Source organism: Tetrao urogallus (genome assembly GCF_951394365.1).
Source record: "Tetrao urogallus genome assembly, chromosome: Z".
In the NCBI taxonomy this organism is placed as follows: Eukaryota; Metazoa; Chordata; class Aves; order Galliformes; family Phasianidae; genus Tetrao; species Tetrao urogallus.
Genome location: NC_136816.1, coordinates 63,711,949 through 63,733,382, shown reverse-complemented (window position 1 = coordinate 63,733,382; position 21,434 = coordinate 63,711,949). Strand labels below are relative to the sequence as shown.

At 38.2% G+C, this 21,434-nt stretch overlaps 1 protein-coding gene across 1 annotated transcript in view; it reads right to left on the bottom strand.

The window, feature by feature from the left end:
• The window catches only part of CPLANE1 (ciliogenesis and planar polarity effector complex subunit 1), a gene marked incomplete at both ends in the record, with an annotated part of 64,947 nt that overhangs the window by 36,364 nt on the left and 7,149 nt on the right, over nt 1-21,434 (bottom strand). Inside the window, 16 exons of the mRNA XM_079548723.1 lie at nt 127-433; nt 1,790-1,898; nt 2,079-2,240; nt 3,304-3,413; nt 3,869-4,016; nt 5,037-5,201; nt 5,582-5,805; nt 11,326-11,489; nt 11,686-11,914; nt 13,132-13,305; nt 14,004-14,168; nt 15,041-15,121; nt 15,712-15,896; nt 17,886-18,646; nt 19,487-19,639; nt 20,648-20,897. Coding sequence (XP_079404849.1) covers nt 127-433; nt 1,790-1,898; nt 2,079-2,240; nt 3,304-3,413; nt 3,869-4,016; nt 5,037-5,201; nt 5,582-5,805; nt 11,326-11,489; nt 11,686-11,914; nt 13,132-13,305; nt 14,004-14,168; nt 15,041-15,121; nt 15,712-15,896; nt 17,886-18,646; nt 19,487-19,639; nt 20,648-20,897 — 3,387 coding nt within the window. The remainder of the gene's footprint in view (nt 1-126; nt 434-1,789; nt 1,899-2,078; nt 2,241-3,303; nt 3,414-3,868; nt 4,017-5,036; nt 5,202-5,581; nt 5,806-11,325; nt 11,490-11,685; nt 11,915-13,131; nt 13,306-14,003; nt 14,169-15,040; nt 15,122-15,711; nt 15,897-17,885; nt 18,647-19,486; nt 19,640-20,647; nt 20,898-21,434) is intronic.

The window sequence follows — 21,434 nt, the reverse complement described above, 5'->3', positions numbered from 1 at the left end:
AATTCATTTTTCATGTGGTAAATTACTCATAGTAACAGTTATTGTATTTGATAAGAAGATTAGTAAAATAGAAGAACAACTATATTTTTTCTTAACTAAGTGTTTTCTGCTACCACTTTTTCATACCTTTGAGGTAAAGGTGTTTGAACTCTTGTTTCTTCAACAAGCAAAGCATCTGAAAGTGTGTCTACACTTTCAGCCTCACTGTGCAATTGAGGATTGCCAAGATCAGTAAGTGTGCTTCTGCTTATACTAGTGCCTAGAGAGACCTTGTCATAATAGTGCTCTTCCTGAAAATCTGCTCCTTCTTCTGCTGGCTCCCAAACATTAATTTCTATAGGGCCTATATTCCTTATTACAAGTTTCAAGTTCTTCATTCTTGCTTTTTCCATAGCCTGTATGACAACAGACATCATTTCTTCACTTTCAGGATCTGCTCGAAAAAAGAAAAAAGAGACATTTTAGACGCAAATTTTTCAATTTTGATTTACTGTTTCAGACTGAGACATAAACAAATGTCACCATTAACTGTAGCCATTTAAAAATCTGACAGCAAATATGATGAATGGGTAGAACCATTGACATGGAAGTTGTGATATGCTCTTATTGGCAAAGACATATTATAAATAAAGATCTTGCCACAAAATCCTCTTAAAATTGTTTGAACAAAAATTGTAACTGTTTTACATGAGGCATGAAGAAAGAATCACACAATTGCAGTGGTTGGATGGGACCTTTGGAGATCATCTGGTCCTACCAGCAGCTAAAGCAAGTTCACTAGAGTAGATTTCACTGGAAAGCATCCAGGTGGGTTCTTCAGAGAAGGAGATTCCACCACCACTCTTGGCAGCTTATTCCAGTATTCTGTCACCCTCAAAGTAAGTTTTTCCTCTTGCTCAGACAAAAATTCCTGTGTGCCAGTTTATGCCCACTGCCCTTTGTTTTGTTGCTTTTTTTGTTTTGTTTGGGCACTTCCAAAAGGAGACTGACCCCTTCGTCCAGACAGCCACACTTTTATATATTTATGAGCACTGATAAGTTCGTCTTCTCAGTCTTCTTCAGGCTCAACAGTCACAGATCCTTCAGCCCCTCCTTGTAATAGAGATGCTCCGGCCCCTAATAATCTTTGTAGCCCTCCGCTGGACTCCATCCAGTAGCTTCCCCTCTTTCTTGAACTCTTTCTGGGGAGACCACAACTGAGCAAAGTATTTTAGACGTGCCTTCAGCAATGCAGTGAAAAGGGGAGAGGATCACCTCCCTCAACCTGCTGATCGTTCTTTTTTTAATGCATCCCAAGATAACATTGAGCTTCTTGTCCACAAAGGCACACCGTTGGATCATGGCCAACCCATTGTCCACCAGGATTCTTTGGTCCTTTTCTGAAAAGATCCTTTCCAGCAGGTCATCTCCTATCTATACTGATGTGTGCAGTTATTCCTCCTCACGTGTAGACTTTAAACTTGCCCTTGTTGAACCTCATGAGATTCCTCTCCATCAAAGCTTGTACAGGTCTCAGTGAATGGCAGCACAGACTTCTGGTGAGTCAGCCACTCCCCCAAGCTTTATATTATCAGCAAATTGCTGAAGTGGTTTCTACCTCTCCATGCAATTCATCCTGGATGAAGATGTCAAACAAAACCATGCCCAGTACTGATCAAAATTGAACACCTTCAGCTACAGGCTTCCAAATAGACTCTGCAATGTTAATCACAACCCTCTAATAACCTGTTAACTACCAAGATAAAAAAGAATGCTCATTTAGTATTTCTTGAAGAAAGATGCACATTACCTTGAACAGTACAGTGTCTGAGCCGCTGCTGAAGACCATTATATTTATCTCTTAGTGGAACTCGTACATCTTCAGGATTAGGAAAAGCTTTAACAAAAATTTCTGCCACCTGAAACAAAACAAAGTTTCTTTTAAAGTCACTCACAGAGAATTTTCAACACAACTTACACCATCAGAAAGTCTAGTCTAGAAATGCTGGAGAGTAGCATTTACAACAAGAAAACGAAACAAAACAAAACACATTTGTGGTAATATCTAGTACTTTTGTTCTAGCTTTCATTTCTTTTACCTTTTTGACTGGTGGCAGTTCTCCAAGCAGGCTCAGAATTACATCTTGAATTAATTCTTCAACATTCATGAACCTGCAGAAAGGAAGCATTCTGCAAGCCCATTCTGCAGCATTCAGACAATGCTCAACTGTGGAGGCACCATACTCATTCTTCTTAAGATCCTAAAAAACACTTGTTACATCAAAATAAATTTAAACAAATAATATATTTCAACAAAGTTATTCACACATTGCAAACCAGTGATTCTTTCCTGGATAAATTATAATCAACATAACTTTCAGAGAAAAAAAGAGAAAAGTAGGAAACAGATCGAAGTTGCAATTACCATAATTTGTATTAAAAAACAAAAGACATCTTTTAAAACCAAAACAATTCATATCCTGCTGAAGAGCATGTTTCAATCCATTCAGAGTGACATTTAAATATTTGGTTAAACCATCTGTACTTGATTAAACACATGGAATTACTATGAGTAGTAAATCATTTTAATGTAACTTAAGATGATAGTAACTTCTTTATTAGGAGCAAGATATTTAAGCAAGCTTTTACAATGAATTGGTTTATTTTCAAACTGTCAGTGGCTTCTATCATATTTGTCACCACTGCAATAAAAAAGGAAGCAAACTGCTGATGACAGCTCAGCAGCGAAACAGATATAATAGAAACTTACATCCATAAAATTACAGTATATATGCCAAATATATTTATGTCAGTAGTTTCTTTCTTTTTTTCCTTGATCTTGGACATAAAGGTACAAGTAGAAAAAAACCTTTAAGTTTTCATATTTTTCATTATTCATTTGAACACCAAGACTTGGCCTCTATCATAAAACTTGCTTCATGAACAGAAAAACTGTAAGCTAAATACACATAGAACAGAAAGCACTCAAAATAACTGCGGCACAAAAATAAATATATAAAATACTTCAATTAGTCAGCAATTGTACAAACTACTGTTCTTCTGGCAGTATTTGTTTTCTGTTACCTGAGCTGAATACCAACCAAAAACAGAAGAAAAAAAATTAGAAAAAACTAGTAGGAAGTTTTAGTTTACACGTACAGCACTATTCCATAGCAAGTACTTACTGCACACCGCAACATCACATTAATTTTGTCCTTCTTTGCAAATAAAAGTCTTCTCAGAAATGTGCATAAAATGTCTAGTTTTATTCTTACAGGTGTATACAATTAATGTGCATCTCTACTAAACTAGTAATGTAATCACCTTATGACTGTTTGCATTTTCCCTTGCAGCTTGGTACCGCCTACAACTGTCAGATAATCTTTCACGAACATGAAACATCCAACACAATGCACACAGCTCTCTGAACCAACCTATAAGAAAAATATGCAACATGGTGAGACTCTACTGAAATAAATAAAATAAAACAGCTTGAGATTTTCAGCTAGAAGAACAGAATTTATTTTAACTCTTTTAACTCTTGCTTTGTTTTATATTTACATTCATTGGATTTGTATCATAAAATCATAGAGTGGCTTCTTTTGGAAGAGACCTCAAAGATCATCTGCTTTCAGCTCCCCTGTTGTATGCAGGACTGCCGATGGCTACAGCAGACACTAGATCCTCCAGGGATGGAGGATGATGCAATCTAGCACAGGAACCTTTCGATTCAGTGCTTTAAGTGCTTTAATTACTAGCATAATTCAAACCTGGAAAGAGAATGTTCTTCTGCATGCAATGCAGTATAATTCTGATTCGAGTTTCTGTGCACCTGTGGAATTATGTTCTTTTCTCACCTATGAATTCCTGTATTTCATGCCATACAGACCTAAAATTTTACAGGAAATATCATCAAGTTGACGGTCTCCAGAAGATGTAGATTTAGATTCAGACCAGAAAGCAGTATGGAAATTGCAGTAATGAAGCAAAGTCTCTGGGAATGGGTTCAGCGGAGGAAGAGACCCTTTCGTTCGAATCTATGGACAGAGAAAGTAAACAATCAATTATTTTGATACGATTTGCCAATTTGTCTATGTATTGATATATGTCAACAAATGTTCTTTGTACATCGAAATGGAAATTAAGTTAAAAATTTCAATACATCACTTGTAAATGTACAGCCTCTCAGTTATTAGCAAAATATTGTCAAGATCAGTAAAAGTGCTTTAAGCTTTCCCTTTTCTTCAAATCAGTATTCTGAAAATTCATTTAAACCACTATGTTTAGTGTGAGCTATGGCAAACAAAATGCTTTTCTTTGCACAGTACAGTGAAACATAAGAGCAAATATGTATCCCTCCCATTTCAGCTGCTACTCCTTATCATTTCCCATTGCTAGCATTAAGCCTCTGTAACCATTAAACGAAAAAAAAGAAAACAGTATTTATTTGTCTGTTCCTAACATAGCTCTTTACTTGAATGCAAGTGCAGAGTGCTTGAAGGAAGATACAGTCACACGTACCCTTCTCTACCAAGTCAACCTGTAACTCACAGTAATAAAAAAAGGCCTCAGTTGATACACCAAACACTCATCAATATATTCCAAGCTTTGTTCTATGCTTACACTTGAGTAGAGCAAGACCTTCTGAGCTCTGTGCTTTGTGAAGCAAGATCACTTCACCTGAATTGAGTATCATGTTCTCTGTTACAGAATCAATGCTAAGCTGATTTGAAACACATTTTCAGGAAGCTGTAGCTCCCAAGTAAAATTAGCTTGTTTCTTTCAAATAGAAATACAGACAATTTTGTACTTTACCAAGAAAGTACAGAAAAAAGACAATTCTATGAAGTACATTATCAAATAAATTTACATTCCTCATTTATTTATTTTTTTATATAACTGAATATGGAATTGCAGAATTATGAGGACATTAAAAGCATGATTTGAATAAGTCCTCGTGAGACCAAATATTCCTGTAATGCAACCAAAACCCTGCCAGTAATATCTGCTACAGATAATCAAATTCTGAAGAAAAACCCTACAAATTAAATGCTTACTTTTTGCATAATTTTTCTTCCCCACTTCAGCTGCAAAATATACCACTGTGCGGCAGGACAGGAGCAACAAGCGGCCCGGAAGAGCAAGATAATTCGCTGAAGAACTCTTGATACTTTCTGACGATTTTCTATTTCAGTTTTTAAAATAATGTCATTGCAGTCTTCCTGAAAAACAGAAAATCCAAGCCAAAGACAAAGCCAAAAATTATAAAGAACATATTATCAGAAAGAATAGTAAGTAACATGACCTAAATATCATTTTTGCTCCTAAGAGTAACTCCTTGAATTCCTCTTAAAAGCACACATTCTTTATTGAGGAACCCTTCCCCCCATTCCTTTACACCATCCCTCCATCCCCCCCCCCCCCAAAAAAAAAAAACAAAAACCAACCCACAAGAAAGACACATGAACTTTCTTAACACTACTTTAGTAAATGAACAGACAGGGAAAAACATGAGAGAGAAAAATAAGCTGAAATGAACAAAAATATAGATGATCATTTCATAAATGCATTCAAACATGGAACAAAAATTTTTATCACATACACTCACTTCACTGAGAGAAGCTGGCTGAGGACAGTATAATGGTGGTGCTGGTAGATAAAGCCCATCTGGAATCACACCACAAAATTTTCTACTAAGATCCTTTACAGAATCTATCAAAAGCTGAAATGTCTCTGATAGAATATCAGCATCTGCCATAACAGCAGCTTTCAGTAGCTCCTGTACTGAACTATAAAGGACATCTGCATCTTCTTCTTCAATTGGATCTATAAAATATTAATCACAGAAACCAATAAATTAATTGAGTCATTACATGGCATTTATTCTAAAATGACATAGCTCTATTTTCAGAATTCATGTTCATTTACAACAGTGTATATATCTTACCTACTTGTATAATATTTTTTTCATTTGGAAATAGTATTCAATTGCTAATTTTACTTTTTACCAGGTTAAGGGAGAAACTACTGCCTTTCAATATGGAGAAGACAACTTTTCAGCCATGCATTTGCCTAGGATAAATTCTAGAAGTTTCTTCACATAAAGAAGGCATAGACTGCACATCTTATTATTAATGATCATAGCAATTCTTTTATCAGTGAGAATAATGATAGAGGACAGGGAAATCACAGAATCACAGAATGGCCAGGGTTGGAAGGGACCTCAAGGATCATGAATGTTCAACCCCCTTGCCACTTGCAGAGCCACCAACCTCCCTAGAGGTTTAATACTAGATCAGGCTGCCCAGGGCCCCATCCAGTCTATATTTTTTTTATATATATATTTGTTTGATCTATTTGACCTATTATTCCATTTTCTTCTCATCTTTTAGAGGTAGCAGGAACTTCAACATAAATCAGTAATGGGCTCCTAAAATTTGCATACTATCATACTGTTCAACTTCCATTTCTCTTCCTTCTGCTTGTTTTGAAATATATGTTGCCAAGTCTCCCCATGACCTATCATACTTAGAGATTGTTATACACAACATGCATTTCTGTCCACGAAGCAAAAATTATTTGAAATGAATGTAAAAGAATCTCAACAGAGTTTAGGATACAACTGACGTAAAGAGTAATAAGAAGCCATCTCTGGACAGGGACTTAAAGAAGGTTTTCAAAACACACACAAAAGAGATAATGACAGTAAACTTTCTGTAAAATTCACCTAGATAAACAGAGGAATTTTAGCAGTAAAGTGTTAAATTAGGTTATGTGATAAAAACCTCATTTGCCATGCATGCCATGGAGCAGAGAGACCAAGAGAAGGTGGGAGAACCTGAATAATACCCAGGCCAGTCTACTCAAAGGACTGTCACAGGAAAAAAAAAAATCCACCTGTAAAAGTCTTGTCTCCATGCATTCTGAGTGACATGCATGCTCACTAAGCAATAAAAAACAAAACAAAACAAAAACAAACTTAATTACCGTGAGAGAACACACCATCATCCCAAGGTGTGAAATACATCAAGATGAGCCAATGGGAGTGGCTCTCTTAAGTACCTTTTGAACAGACAGTCATCACTTTCAAGAGGGAAAAGCCACACCATAGGACATCTCTTTGGGATTGTCCAGGACTCATTACAGGATCCTTATGAAAGAAATTGAAAGCATGGCATTGAATTGTGCCAGCCTCACCGTTTTTGAGACCTGTCAACATGTGCCTATTTTTCTGTGAGAGAGACACTACCCTGTGTGTCAGCATGTAAGAGTTTAAGAACTGGTGGCAGTGTCCATTTTGCCAGGATTAGGAACAAGTGAGGCTATGCGAGTATCAAGTCAGGCTGACAAGCAAGCAGAATGCTCTGAGCGTGGAATGAGTGTAGCTCACTTTCACGTGATCAAGACTGCATGAAATGGCAGCTAATACAGGTACCAAGTAAACTGCTGGAGAGACCACTTGAGAGACCTACTTGGATACTTGGGAATAGGTCTCCTACTTGGGAGACCTACTTGGATAGCCCAATTGGATTAAATGAGGGGGTTGGTGGCCCTGCATGTGGCAGGGATGTTGGAGATTCATGATCCTTGAGGTTCCTTCCAACCCTGGCCATCCTGTGATTCTGTGATATGAAGTAAATCCTGATCAGCAGCCAGAGAGGCAGTGTGTGCCAGTGCACATGTGACACTAATCATGAGACCACAGGAGAAGATGGCTACTGTAAGGATCAGGTGAAGACTAAAGATCTGTTAGAAATCTCTATATGTATTTATAAGGGCTAAGCACATGGGAAGACTGAAAACCAAAGATCAGCTATTTATTGGAACAACCATAAATCTAAGACCAACTTCCAGGACGGCGCAGCCTGTGTGAAGGGAAACAAGGATACTGGTTGGTGAGTGGGAGTGGGTATATACCAGAAACTATCATGGGGACCAGGTTTTGGGGACACAACCATGCAGATGTCAGTAACACAGAAGACTGGTAATCCAGACCCAGATGGTACATTACAGTATCATAGAATCCATAATGGCCAAAGTTGGAAGGGACCTCAAGGATCATGTACCTCTAATCACCCCTGCCACAGGCAGGGCCACCAACCTCCACTTTTAATCCTAGACCAGGCTGCCCAGGGCCCCATACAACCTGACCTTGAACACCTCCAGGATGGCCTCTCAGGGCAGCCTGCTCTAGCACCTCACACTCTCTCTGTAAAGAACTTCCCCCGACATTCAACCTAAACCTTCTCTCCCTCAACTTAAACCATTTCCCCTTGTCCTGCTGTTATCTACCCTTTCAAAGAGTTGATTCCCCTCCTGTTTGTAGGCTCTGTTTAGGTACTGAAAGACTGCAGTGAGGTCACCCTGCAGCCTTCTTTTCTCCAGGCCGAACAAGCCCAGCTCCCTCAGCCTGTCTTCATAGGGGAGGTGCTCCAGCCCCCTGATCATCTGCGTGGCTCTCCTCTGGCCTCTCTCCAACAGCTCGCTGTCCTTCTTGTACCTGGGCCTTCTGACCCAGACACAGTACTACAGATGGGGCCTCACAAGGGTGGAGTAGAGAAGGACAATCACCTCTCTCTCCCTGCTGGCCACCTCTCTTCTGAAGGAGCCCAGGATACCATTTGCTTTCTGAGCTGCAAGAGCACACTTCTGGCTCATGTTAAGCTTTTCATCCATCAGGACCCCCAGGTCCTTCTCTGCAGGGCTGCTCTCAAGGACTGCTCCTTCCAGTCTGTACGGATGCCTGGCATTCCTCCAGCCCATGTGCAAAACCTTGCACTCTGCTGTGTTGAACTTCATCAGGTTCACCCAGGCCCACCTTTCCAGCCTGTTGAGGTCCCTCTGAATGGCATCCCTTCCTTCCACCGTGTCAACCGCACCACTCAGCTTGGTGTCATCAGCAAACCTGATGAGAGTGCACTCAATTGCGTCTTCGATGTCATTGATGAAGATGTTCAAATGCACAGGTCCCAAGAGAGACCCCTGGGGGATGATGCTCGTTACTGGCCTCCACCTGGACATAGAACCATTAATCAACACCCTTTGTCTGCAGTCTTTCAACCAATTTCTAATCCACTGAGTGGTCCAGCCATCAAATCAAATATTTGGAGATCAGGATGTGGTGGGGGACCATGTCAAAGGCCTTGCTCAAGTCCAGGTAAATGACATTGGTCGCCTTCCCCTTGTCCACCAATGCCGTCACTCCAGCACAGAAGGCCACCAGACTGGTTAGGCATGACCTTCCCCTGGTGACTCCATGCTGCCTGTCTCAGATCACACGCTCATTCCTCATGTGATCAAGCGTGTCATCCAGGAGGATCTGCTCCATGATCTTCCCAGGTGCAGAGGTGAGACTCACCAGCCTGTAGTTCCCTGGTCCTCCTTGCTCCCTTTCTTGTAAATGCGAGTGATGTGACCCTTCCTCCAGTCATCCGGGACCTCACCTGACAGCCACAACTTTTCAAACATGATGGACAGCGACTCGGCAACCACCTCAGCCAGCTCCTTCAGAGCCCTGGGATGCACGCCATCCGGCCCCATAGTCTTGTACACATTCAGTACCATGAGGCGGTCTCGGGCTTGCTCTGCCCTTACAGCAGAGGGGGATTTACTGCCCTGGTCCCCAATAGAGGTTTAGGGATGCAGGGCTCAGGGATGTGAGAAGCATTAGAATCCTGGCCACCAGTGAAGAGCGAGGCAAAGAACTCATTCAGTACCTCAGCGTTCTCTTCTTCCGTTGAAGCCAGCTCTCCTTTTACATTTACCAAAGGAGGTACACTCGCTTTGGCCTGTCTCTTCTGGACAATGTTCCTGTAGAATGTCTTCCTATTGTTTTTCATATCCCTCACCAAGTTCCGTTCTGCCTGCGCTTTGGCTTTCATGATCCTACATCTGCAAGTCCTGACGTCGTTCCTGTATTTTTCCCAGATGATACACCCTTGTTTCCAGAGCTTGTGTGCACCTTTCTTTGCCCTCAGTATGCCCAGCAGTGTGCCTTGCCGAGCCATGCTGGTTTCCTGCTTCCTCTGCCGCTTTCTTATTCATAGGGACGGAGAGCTCTTATGTTCTCAGGAAGACATCCTTGAAGAGTAGCCACCTTTCCTCAACATCTTCGTTTTTAAAGACAGCATCGCAGGGGATCTTGGCCAGCAATCCATTGAACAGCTTAAGGTTTGCTCTTCCAAAGTTAGGTTCCTGACCCCACTTTTTGCCAGGATTTTCGAGATCACAAACTCGACCAGGGCATGGTCACTGCAGCCTAGGCTGCCTCCAACTTTAATGGCTTTAATGATCTCCTCCGCATTCGCATTGGTGAGCAGCAGGTCATGCAATGCTCCACCTCTGGTCGGTATGTTCAAAGCTAGCTACTGGGGGTATCCACACTGTACATACACTTACATATATAAATGGACCTTGATTCTGAGCAGCAAGAGGCAGAAACAGGAGTAAGCTGCTGACATGCATAGCATTCACTTAAACAGTGCCTGTAGGCAGTTACCGATGTGGCATGCCATACACAGATTTTATGAACACGTCTTTGTGCATGTGCCTCGTGGTCATAAACTCTCAGCCTTGCTAGGTTTTAGGTTTGATGGAGTTAGTAAGCCTCATCTCTCTTATGTGATGAGATTTGTCCCTCTTGTACTTTAACATGGTGAAAATAAATCATTCCAATCTAGTTTTGGTGGCACTTTCCATACTATTTGCATTTGTTTTTTTCTCTTTGTTTTAAGGAAGCATTAGTTTTCTTCCAAGTTTAAGTAAATCTCACATACAGTCAAACAAGAATTGGCTAATATATGTGAACAACAGTGGAATAAATGGATTTACATAAAGGGATACATAAAGGGATACATAAAGGGATACATAAAGGGATACATAAAGGGATACATAAAGGGATACATAAAGGGATACATAAAGGGATACATAAAGGGATACATAAAGGGATACATAAAGGGATACATAAAGGGATACATAAAGGGATACATAAAGGGATACATAAAGGGATACATAAAGGGATACATAAAGGGATACATAAAGGGATACATAAAGGGATGACAAAGGGCTGTGTATGAAAAACTTTTGCAGGTAAGCTATGAATGAAACTGTATAGTCTTCCTTGAACCACGGACAAAACTGATAATGGCTTCAATTTTTAAAATGATAAGCCAAAAGCCTATAAAACTACAGCATTTGAATATACCACATTATCAATTCACACAGAGAAGGTAAAATTGTTATTTCTTTTCAAGATTACATGTAATATGCAGTGTGGCTGTGAACAGCATAGAACATGTAGTGAAGTGACATGAAAAATAATCACAAACACTCATAATTTTTATGTACCTGTAAACCACTTATATTTAATATGTTCTTCAGTTGTTGTTTCAGAAGTAGCTGGTTGCCCCAGCAAAGACTGTAGTTTTTCCTGTAAAGTCTGCATTGGTGATAAGCTTAACGGCAGATGATGCTCTGTGATTTTCAGTCTGAAAGCATAGCAAGCAATAGTTCTTTAAAAACAAAAACTAGAAATTTTCTTCTGAAAGAAAATCTAATACAAAGTAGCTAATTGTAACATGCTAGGTCCTACAGATACAAGGAATCTGAGACTAGAAATGTTTGAGGAAAAGGATATGTTGTTAAAATAAGTTAACACTTAAAGCTAAATAACAAAACATATTACACCAATTCCAAGGTCAGTTTTACCTTGTGAATTCATCAGAGTTCTGACGATATAGACTGTAGGCCACACCAATTGAGACTGAGAGCTTCCAGTCACCAAGCCTGCGCGTTAGCCATACAGCCTCTGGAAGGAGTCCCCCAACAAAGAACAAGTCAAGAGCATATTCTACTGTCCACACAGATGAAAGGTTCTGGTCTCTGACAGCTCTTGTAACCAGATGGCGTTGTAGTGGAATAACACGAGGAGATACATCTGAGACACAAAAACACAAATTAAATTTAAACTGACCTCGGTGCTGTAAGATGAATTATACAGAATTCATACATTCATAATACTTTTTGATTTTTATTGAGCTCCCTATTAGAGACACTAAAGGGTCTATCTGCAGCTGGCATATGCAGCTCATGTTGTGATATAAGACTGAGATCAGTATTTTCCTGCTTAGTAATGTGGTGCATACAATGGTATGCAAAATCAGCAGGTTATTCTAACTTCAAAGTTTTGAAGTTGACACAGTCAACAGTTGACAGTACATTTGTCAGTACAATACATATGTTTCTGATATTCCAAAGGGCACATCTAAGCTGAATGGAAATTCTCTGAGATTTTCTACTACACCGAAGTTGTACATACTTGACTAAACATGTAACTGTAACAGATACAAAGCCATAATGCAAATCTAGAAGAGTATCACATTATTTTGAGGCTTACACTTACTTTCAAAGACTATGAAGGCACATATACCACCATATATACCACTTCCTGTTATAGTATAGAACCATTAAAATCATCAATGGATTCAAAAATTTCTCAGAAAGTCTAAGCAATCTAAAACGATTAGGGGACTACCGCATTTCTCCTATGAGGAAAAGTTGTGAGTGTTCAGACTGTTCAGCCTAGAAAAGGCTCAGGGCAGATCTTACTGAATGTGGCACAGCAGTTTGCCCTGCAGTCCATGCAGGAGGGCACACAGGGAGGACAGCAGGTGGCCCACTTTCTCCCTTCAGGGAGCAGTACTGTATTAAAAAGTTTGTACTGTAGTTTGTCCAGGCAGGGCACTTGATCTCAGCCAGAACAGTGGTGAGCACTCACCTGACAGCTGTAACTGTGGAGTCAGTGGAGATGTAAAAAAGTAATTTCTATGTAATTGAACATGTAACTATGCAATTCAATTTCCCATAGACTACTATCTTTGTTAGCAAAATATTTTCAATAATGAAGAACAACAAAATGTTAGAAGAACAAAAAATGAAGAACAATAAAAAAATGTTTATTTCACAGAGAGACATCAACATCAACACTCCTTAACAGCAATATCTGGAAAAATTAAGTTACTCTATCTTTAAAATTAAAGATGCTGAAAACAAATCAACAAGAACAATAGACAACATGAAAAAAAAAAACATTTTTCAATGCATTCAACAAGTTAAACACAGCAAATTAAACTGCTTTAAAAAAAAAATACATACCTGGTTTGATGTGAAGTGGATGCAGGATATCAACATTGTGTGGGGGAAAGATATAGAGCAGCTGATCTGTGAAATAAGCAGCCATGAATCGAGCCATGGATCGAATCACAGCCATAGCAGTTTCAGTATGAACATTCGTTATCATCCACAGTTCATGCTGAGAATACTTAGTGTCTAAAAATAAATAAAACGGATATCAAAACATGAAGGAAAATGGTTTTAAATTTGAATGATAAAATTGTTTTAACTTTAAAAGAAATTAGTATTAATAAGAGCTATAGTATTCTTCAACTTATTAATAAGTTTTCAGGATGTGAGAGCTACATCCTGTTCACAAATTAGCTGTTATACTAAAAGATTTATATTAGGTTTCTAACGACTAGAGATGGGCCTCTAATATCCATGCTCAGATCAGAGCTGAATCAAAAACTTCAAATTTGGGAAGTCAGATGCCACATTATGACTTCACAGAATACTGATACAAGCATCTGCAAAAAAAATATTCCACTGTCAATTTCAGATTGGTGACTAATCCTACATCAACTATTTCAGCATACTGTATCATAAAAAAAAAAAATAATAATAAGATTAATACAAAAAAAATTGCACTATGTACCCATTGCCTTTCTTATGCAAAGTCTTTTCTTCTGCAGATTTGAATCCAGGAATATTTTAACAGGTCATACCTTCACTATACAGTGAAAGATGTTTGGCTACTTACTCACACATCTTTAAAGTAACTTGAAACAAATCAGGCTTCAGTTCAGTGTAAAAAGGAAAGCATTACAATGTGTTTGTGGGTATATAAATTAAATATAAGATTATCCAGACAGTATAACATGCACAACCAGTTTTATGTAATATAAACATACCAGAAAAATTTTCCATCTGATTCACTGAGAGCTGTGATCGCCTTAGAATCTCTCCTACCAGATGATCACAGAGTCCTTGAGCCTCACATAAGTTATAATGATATAGGTGGCAAAATAATATAGCAAGGTAATATCTACTCTGAAGAAAACACGCTCTTTTTCCTCCTGCATTAAAACAGGAAAGAAAAAAACAAAAACAAACAAAAAAAACCCCAACCAGTCAGAAAAGGAAAAAATAACACCCCAAAAAGTCAGCTAAGGTCTTAAGCTCAGTATTCCTCCTCTTCCAGAAACATACCTATACAAACACCTACTCTGAGAAGCTGAGTATAAGTAAGGAACAGTTGTTCTTTGATACGCAATCTTCCTTCAAACTATAAGCTACTAGTAAGTTATAATCCATAATGATTTCATTTCTGGAGACCTGGCAATTTTCTAAACAATACAGTATATAACTGTTAAGAGACAAAGACAGGACAGCTCAAGAAAGCCTATCCTTTAATGAAGGGCTGCCTAAAACACAAAGACATTGCTTTGAGATTCAGAAGGCTTTCAGTATCCTTACTTCCTTCTGCACAATATATTTCTCACAGTAATTAACTAGAAAAACAATTCTTATGACACTTAGGAAGAAGTTCTGTTCTGTTTCAAAATAACTCCTAAATAAATTCCTGTCACAAATTTTATTTTGCTCTGTTTATCCTCAACCACTAATACATTTTATTTTACTGTAACTGCCATTGACTTTGTCCATCAGTTTTTCATTGTTACTTTCTTGCTCAGAAGAACACACTTAGGATTCTCCTGTTCTGAATACTCTACAGCTATAGGAAAACTGGTATCAATGCAGAAATGCAAGAACTTTTCTTAACATAACTTTTGGCTGGTCCCTATTCACACACTAACTTAAACTGGAACATGCATCCTTTGCCTATTTTGCATCCCCTTTTAGGAATCAAGAAAATCAAGAATAACTGCATACAGTGACAATACACATTCTCCCCTCCCATCACCAGCAAAAAGTTTTCATCCCTTACCCTTTGCCTTAATTTCACAAAGACATCTTCTCCAAACATCCACAGATTCTCTGTATGAGCCTAAAAGGAATTCCTCCTCCCCTACAAAAACCACACATGCAATCAATCAAAAATTCTATACAGGTAACATTTTACATCTGTAAACATACACTCACCTCAGAATTACAGGTTTATGACAAGTAAAAGAATATGTATATCTCCAGCAATTTTTAAAATCTATTACATTACACTATATTGAACTGTATGATCAATAGAGGCTGATTGCATTCACATACACTATATGTTCATGTACACAGCCATCACACAAAATGACAACAATTTCTAAATAGAAATCCAGTTAAGATAACCATCCTCTTGCCCATTCACCTCAAAAGAAGATATTACAAACCAGACTTAACTTTCAGATTCTCTAGGACATGATTCATAGCAAAACGTCAGGTTGTTTTTTTTTTTTAATTTAGCTTCGCAAGCTCCATAGCTTATAATATAATCTACAGGTGCATTGGTACACGAAGTATAAAGAGAGTTCTGATCTGAATTTTAAGAGAAGTTTAACTGATAACTTATTTTTCAATCTGGTATTCACGGAGTGTCATTACTTAGACTTCATTTTTTTGTGTACAGTTAACTGTTCAGCTACTAACAGTTGTATTTCTTTCCAAAGTACTAACCAGCTACAGAATTAATCTTGAGGCGTTTTTCTAATATCACTCCTGAGGACTGAAGAGTTGCTTGTGTATGGCTTAAAAGCAATGAGACAACATTTTCTTCTTCTATATTCTTGTGTGCTTTTTTGTTCAGTTGGCTCCAATAACAAACCACTCTTTCATACAAGAATCGCCATAGGGCAATCAACCTGCAGCTCAAGAAGTAAAACATACATAAAAAAAAAGAAAACAACTGGAGTTCAACTTTTTTCTTTCTTTTGCATTATATATTCAGCAAACAAACAAGCAAAACAGTTTTTCTGACTACAGGGGAAAAATAAACATTTTTGCCCTGCATTTTGCTTTCTGACCAATAAACAGTGGTACATCTTTGCAAATTCAGGAGAATTAGTAACCTTCAAGCACCAGAACACCAGCTTCAAAGTGACTCCCTGCCTGTCTATACAACAGGGAAATAACACAGATAAACATCAAAACAGAACATCAGTACCTTTATAAAATCTGGCAAAATATACAATGCAAGCATAACAAGAAGAGCAAAGGCAGAATCTAGGGCTACCAATTCCCTATAGCCCAACAGAGTACTATCAAATGTATCAGCTCAGATACATAATAAGCCTGTCAGTAACAGCTGATACGCACTCCTGTGGACCTGAGAAAGATTACATAAGATCATACTACATCTGCAGTTCTTTCTCTTATCACTTCTGCTTCCAATATTTACAGATATAGAGACAGTCATTGTAATGAATGCATTACTCTGTACTTGCAGCACAATTAACCCAAAACAGGGATTATCGTGTCACAGACAATTGAAAGTGTCCCATCAAATTTACAGTGAGCTTAATTTTATATTTTAAGCTTATTAAATAAATACTTTCCACTACAGGAAGATGAAATTCTTGAGATACAAAGCTTCTTAGGCATCTCGTTCAGAAATGAACAGTCTGCTTGAATGATTAACATACTTCAATTAATTAGATACCTGCAGCAGAAAAATATTCAGAAAATAACAATGCTGTCTGGAAACTGTTAGACCAGGACCTGAACCAGTGATTAAGCACCTGGCAAAGAAGAGTGGCTAGACCTAGGAGCATAGGTACAATCAGTTCACCCAGGATCCACCCCTCTCTAAACTCACTTAAGGGCCAGCGGCCGACAGGGAAACATCTTTACTTAGGGATCTCTTCCTTCTGGGAGTTTTCCAGCAAGACCTTATCTTTGAAATGGGGTGAGATAAAATATTCCTTTATAGTTACTGGTTTGTGACTCAATACCTTTCTTGAGTTATCCTAAAACTGATCAGAGGCAATTACATACCACTATTTCATTCAGTACCAATTGTATTTTCCAAGGAGCAGAATGCTCCAGATCGTTTGTACCATTTCTATAATTGAGTACAAAGTTTGCTAACTAAAACTATAGATATATTACAAGCAAGCAGCCTTTTGGCTTCACTGAGTTCAGAATTTCTGCTTGGGAGGAAGGGGACTGAGTAACAGACAGTAAAAATACCATGAACTGTGAAACATGCTGTAGGTATGAGCCTTCATCTGCACACATTTCAAGATTATGCCCCCAGCACAAGAAAGCTATAGAGCCCTTGAAAAAGGTCCAGAGGAGGGCCACTAAGGTGATCAGAGGGCTGGAGCACCTCTCCTATGAGGAAAGGTTGAGGGAACTGGGCTTGTTTAGCTTGGAGAAGAGACAGCTCTGGGGAGACCTCATTGTGGCCTTCCAGTACTTGAAGGGAGCCACTGAACAGAAGGGGGAATGACACAGACTGATAGTGATAGGACATGGGGGAATGATTTTAAACTAAGACAGGAAGATTTAGGTTGGATATTAGGAGGAAGTTTTTCACACAGAGGGTGCTGACACACTGGAACAGGTTGTCCAAGGAGGTTGCAGATGCCCCATCCCTGGAGGCATTCAAGGCCAGGCTGGATGTGGCTCTGGGCAGACTGGTCTGGTGGTTGGTGACCCTGCACATAGCAGGGGGATTGAAAAGAGATGACCTTTGAGGTCCTTTTCAACCCAGACCATTCTATGATTATTACGCTTTCTCACAGAGCATAACAAAAAAAAAAAAAAAAACCCAAAAGAATGTCGTAATTACTATATAACTGAAAAATACAGTTGTTTTAATATCTCTTTCATGCAAACTTCGTTCATACCTTTTTTCTGTTTTTGACTCGCAGTTCAGTGCTTGAGGATGCTCTCCAAGCACAGATTTCAGTGAGCTGAATTCCTGAGTTGCGCTCTCATCCAGAAATAGAAATACAGGCACAATGAATGAATCAAGCTCCACAAGACTATTAACACCAGGAGATGCAAACAAGTTCTCATACTGTGGTATGCAAGTGCTACTTAGAGTATGAGAAACCATCTTCAAAAGACAGAAGCATGCCAAAAGATTTTTTGAGAACAACTGACCTTGTTTCTGAACAAGCATAAGTTTCAGTGTTTGCAATGTTAGCTTTGCCACATGCCCAGTCATAGCGGCTCTTGAATGCCAGTGGAAGACACTTAAACACAGCTGAAAGTATTTTAAAACATAATGAATCCAGTGGGAATTCTTCACAGATTTATTTAAAAATGCATCCTGGTTTAGCGAAGAACATTCTACAAACTGAAGAATGTTGAAAAAATGGGTAATGCAGCTTACTGTGTAATTCAGAAAGGTATCTCTTTCTTCAATATTTTTTGAAATCCCTATCTGCCATGCAGTAATAAGACTCCTCTGAACAGAGTTCAGTTCTACTGGTAACATGTCTTTCTCTCCAGTACTGTCTTTTGCATGAATAGTATCAAACATTGATGCAAATTCTATGTGGCCTTGATCAGCTTTACCAACAAAAGAAAGGACTCTTTGGCTGAAGATGTTAGAAGAGCTATTGTGAAACAGTTTTTCATCATCAGATTCATCTTCATAATCCTAAACCAGGGAAGAAAAAAAAAAAATAACCAAAACAAGTTTAATTCAAATCTACTACCAGAGCACAGTCTACAAAAATCACTACTTACTGATTTTCACAAATAAAAGTTTTATTTGTAAATTGCTTAATTGCTAACACATCTAATCCATTTGCAGTTTCACTAGAGCACTTGTTAAAAATCTTATTTGGAACAGTTATGCAGATAAAAATAAAATTACCAAACTAAAAAAAAAAAATAAATCATAGCATAGGGAAAGTGAAAACTTGTTTTTATTTAGCCTAGAATTAGAGGTAGGATTTTTTTCAGATAACTGTAAAATATAGTGTCATTCAACAAAAGCTCAAAAAGTGAAAGCATGTAATGGAATTGAGAAAGGCTGTACAGTGACTTTGATCACAGAGCTGTTTTTGCATAAAATACAGGTAGATTTTTGGAATTGATGAAAGATTTATCTGAAACTGAGAATAGATAATTGATTTCCCTAGGATCAAAAGAAATTTCTTAGGATAATATACTGCATTACTGTACCTTACAGCCTCAATATATATACTGTGATGTAATATTTCATTATACAGCGAAGCTGAAGACTTTAAGCTACAAATAGATGTAATTATATTAGTATGCTTTTTTTTCAGAAAGTTTAAAATCATCACTGGAAAAAAAAAAGTTGAAAAAACTGCATTCCTTGCTCCTAAACTGAAAATGAGAGCTTATTTTTTTAAATACTTAGTAAGGGCAAATGTACAAAAACTGTTATTTTAGGGGTAAAAAAAATCTTTACAGTTAGAATATGATATGAAGAAATCATTTCCATAATTAGAAAAACACAATTATGTACCAGTAAGTCTGTGGCTTTCTGACTCACTTCTGTTGTGTCCTCTTCCAGAAATTTTGGGACACGAAAGAAGATGGAGGTATGGTTTTGTGTGTGTTTCAAAAGGCTGTCTTTTAAAGACAACAGGGATCGTAAACACAGATGTCTCCCTTTAGTCTAAAAGAAACAATAATGCAAAACATTATTTGTCTCTAAATCAAACTACACACTTAGGAAATAAAAAAAGGAAACTGATCTCATTTAAGAAGCTTCAGTTTTAAAGTGCCATGCAGAAAGGGAGAACAGGTAAGGAAGTATACATATTCACAGAGAAACAAACTATCACTTGGATATGCTTTGGAATTCTGCATTTTTCTTAGCATTTGGTAACTTCTTACATTGAAAGAATCTGCTTTCCTGATCCCTCAAATAACCCAGCTCGTTAGATAGTGTTTATGTCCTTGCACCTTCATAGCAACATCTCTCCACATTCTCAAATTCTTGCTCATTGTCCTAGCTCATAAGTGAATACCAATATATTCCTCTTCTTCAAAAATTCAAAATTCAAATTTAAGGTCATTTGAAGATGTGCGATATTCCAACAGCAAACACAAAAATTCTCAGTATCTATTATATCACAGTTAGGTAATTGGCAACAAATGCAGAACATTTTATTTCAAAGGTTTCTGTTTTCCCAGACTTAGCTCTATTGAGTGGTGATATAAACAAATATTTTAGCAAGCCTTAGTTAACAATACCCAAAATAAATACAGGCAGTACCACTTGGACAGCTACTGATTCTCTAAAATAGCAGCAATCTGGAGACAAAGGTTTTACAGAATCATTTCTACATCATTCTAAAAAGATGAGTAGATCAGAGTTGAGCAGAACCTGTCAACTTTTTGAACCAATTTCACTGTCAAAGAAACTCAGCAAAATTTTTCACAAGTTTCAGAAAGAATATGTTGTGACAATTCAGACTGTGCTCATTATACTTTTCTGAAATAATAGATAATAATATTCAGTGTTTTCCAGATCAACTCTGTTCCTGAAATGGCTTTCTAACTCAAAAGAATTTATACTAATTTCACAATAAACTGAGGTACTCTGTTTGAAAAACTGCATTTTTATATATATGAAGTTTTATTTTACTTAACAATACATGTGAAAAACTCATAATCCTACCTGAGAGTTCATGAGATTCCTACGGACATTTTCAAGCCGTTGCGTTGAATCAAGCAAAAGGGATTTTAAAAATCCCACTGGTGAAACGTTGTTATGAAATCTTAGCACTGTTATCATGAATCCATCAGAAACAATGAGGTAGGGTAATCTTGAGTGACAAGCAACAGAAAATCTCTGTCTCATAAGATCACTTTCAGAAGCTGAAGATCCAAGTGTCTGACTAGAGTCTTGACACAAAGAGTTGTGCTGTCTAAAATAAGGACATTTCAATATAGGATGTAAAAATCACATGAATAATATTCATTACTAATAATTATTATTAATAGAACAGAGAAGAAATAAACTCGTGTCCTCAGCTCCATGCTCTTCTTGTGCTGGGGGCCCCAGAACTGGACACAGTACACCAGGTGGGGTAAGAGCAGAGCAGAGGGGCAGAATAACATCGCTTGACCTGCTGGTCACGCTTCTCCTGATGCAAGCCAGGATACAGCTGGCCTTCTGAGTTGCAAGTGCACGTTGCTGACTCATGCTGAGTCTTTCATCAATACCTCCAAATCCTTCTCCTCAGGGCTTCTCTCAAGCCACTCTCTGCCCAATCTGTATCTCTGCTTGGGATTGCCCTGACCCAGTGCAGGACCTTGCCCTTGGCCTTCTTGAATTTCATGAGGTTCTAATGGGCCCACCTCTCTCTCAGAGCCTTTCCAGGTTCCTCTGGATAGGATCCCTGCCCTCCAGCATGTGAAGTGCACCACTCAGCTTGGTGTCATCTGCAAACTTGCTGAGGGTG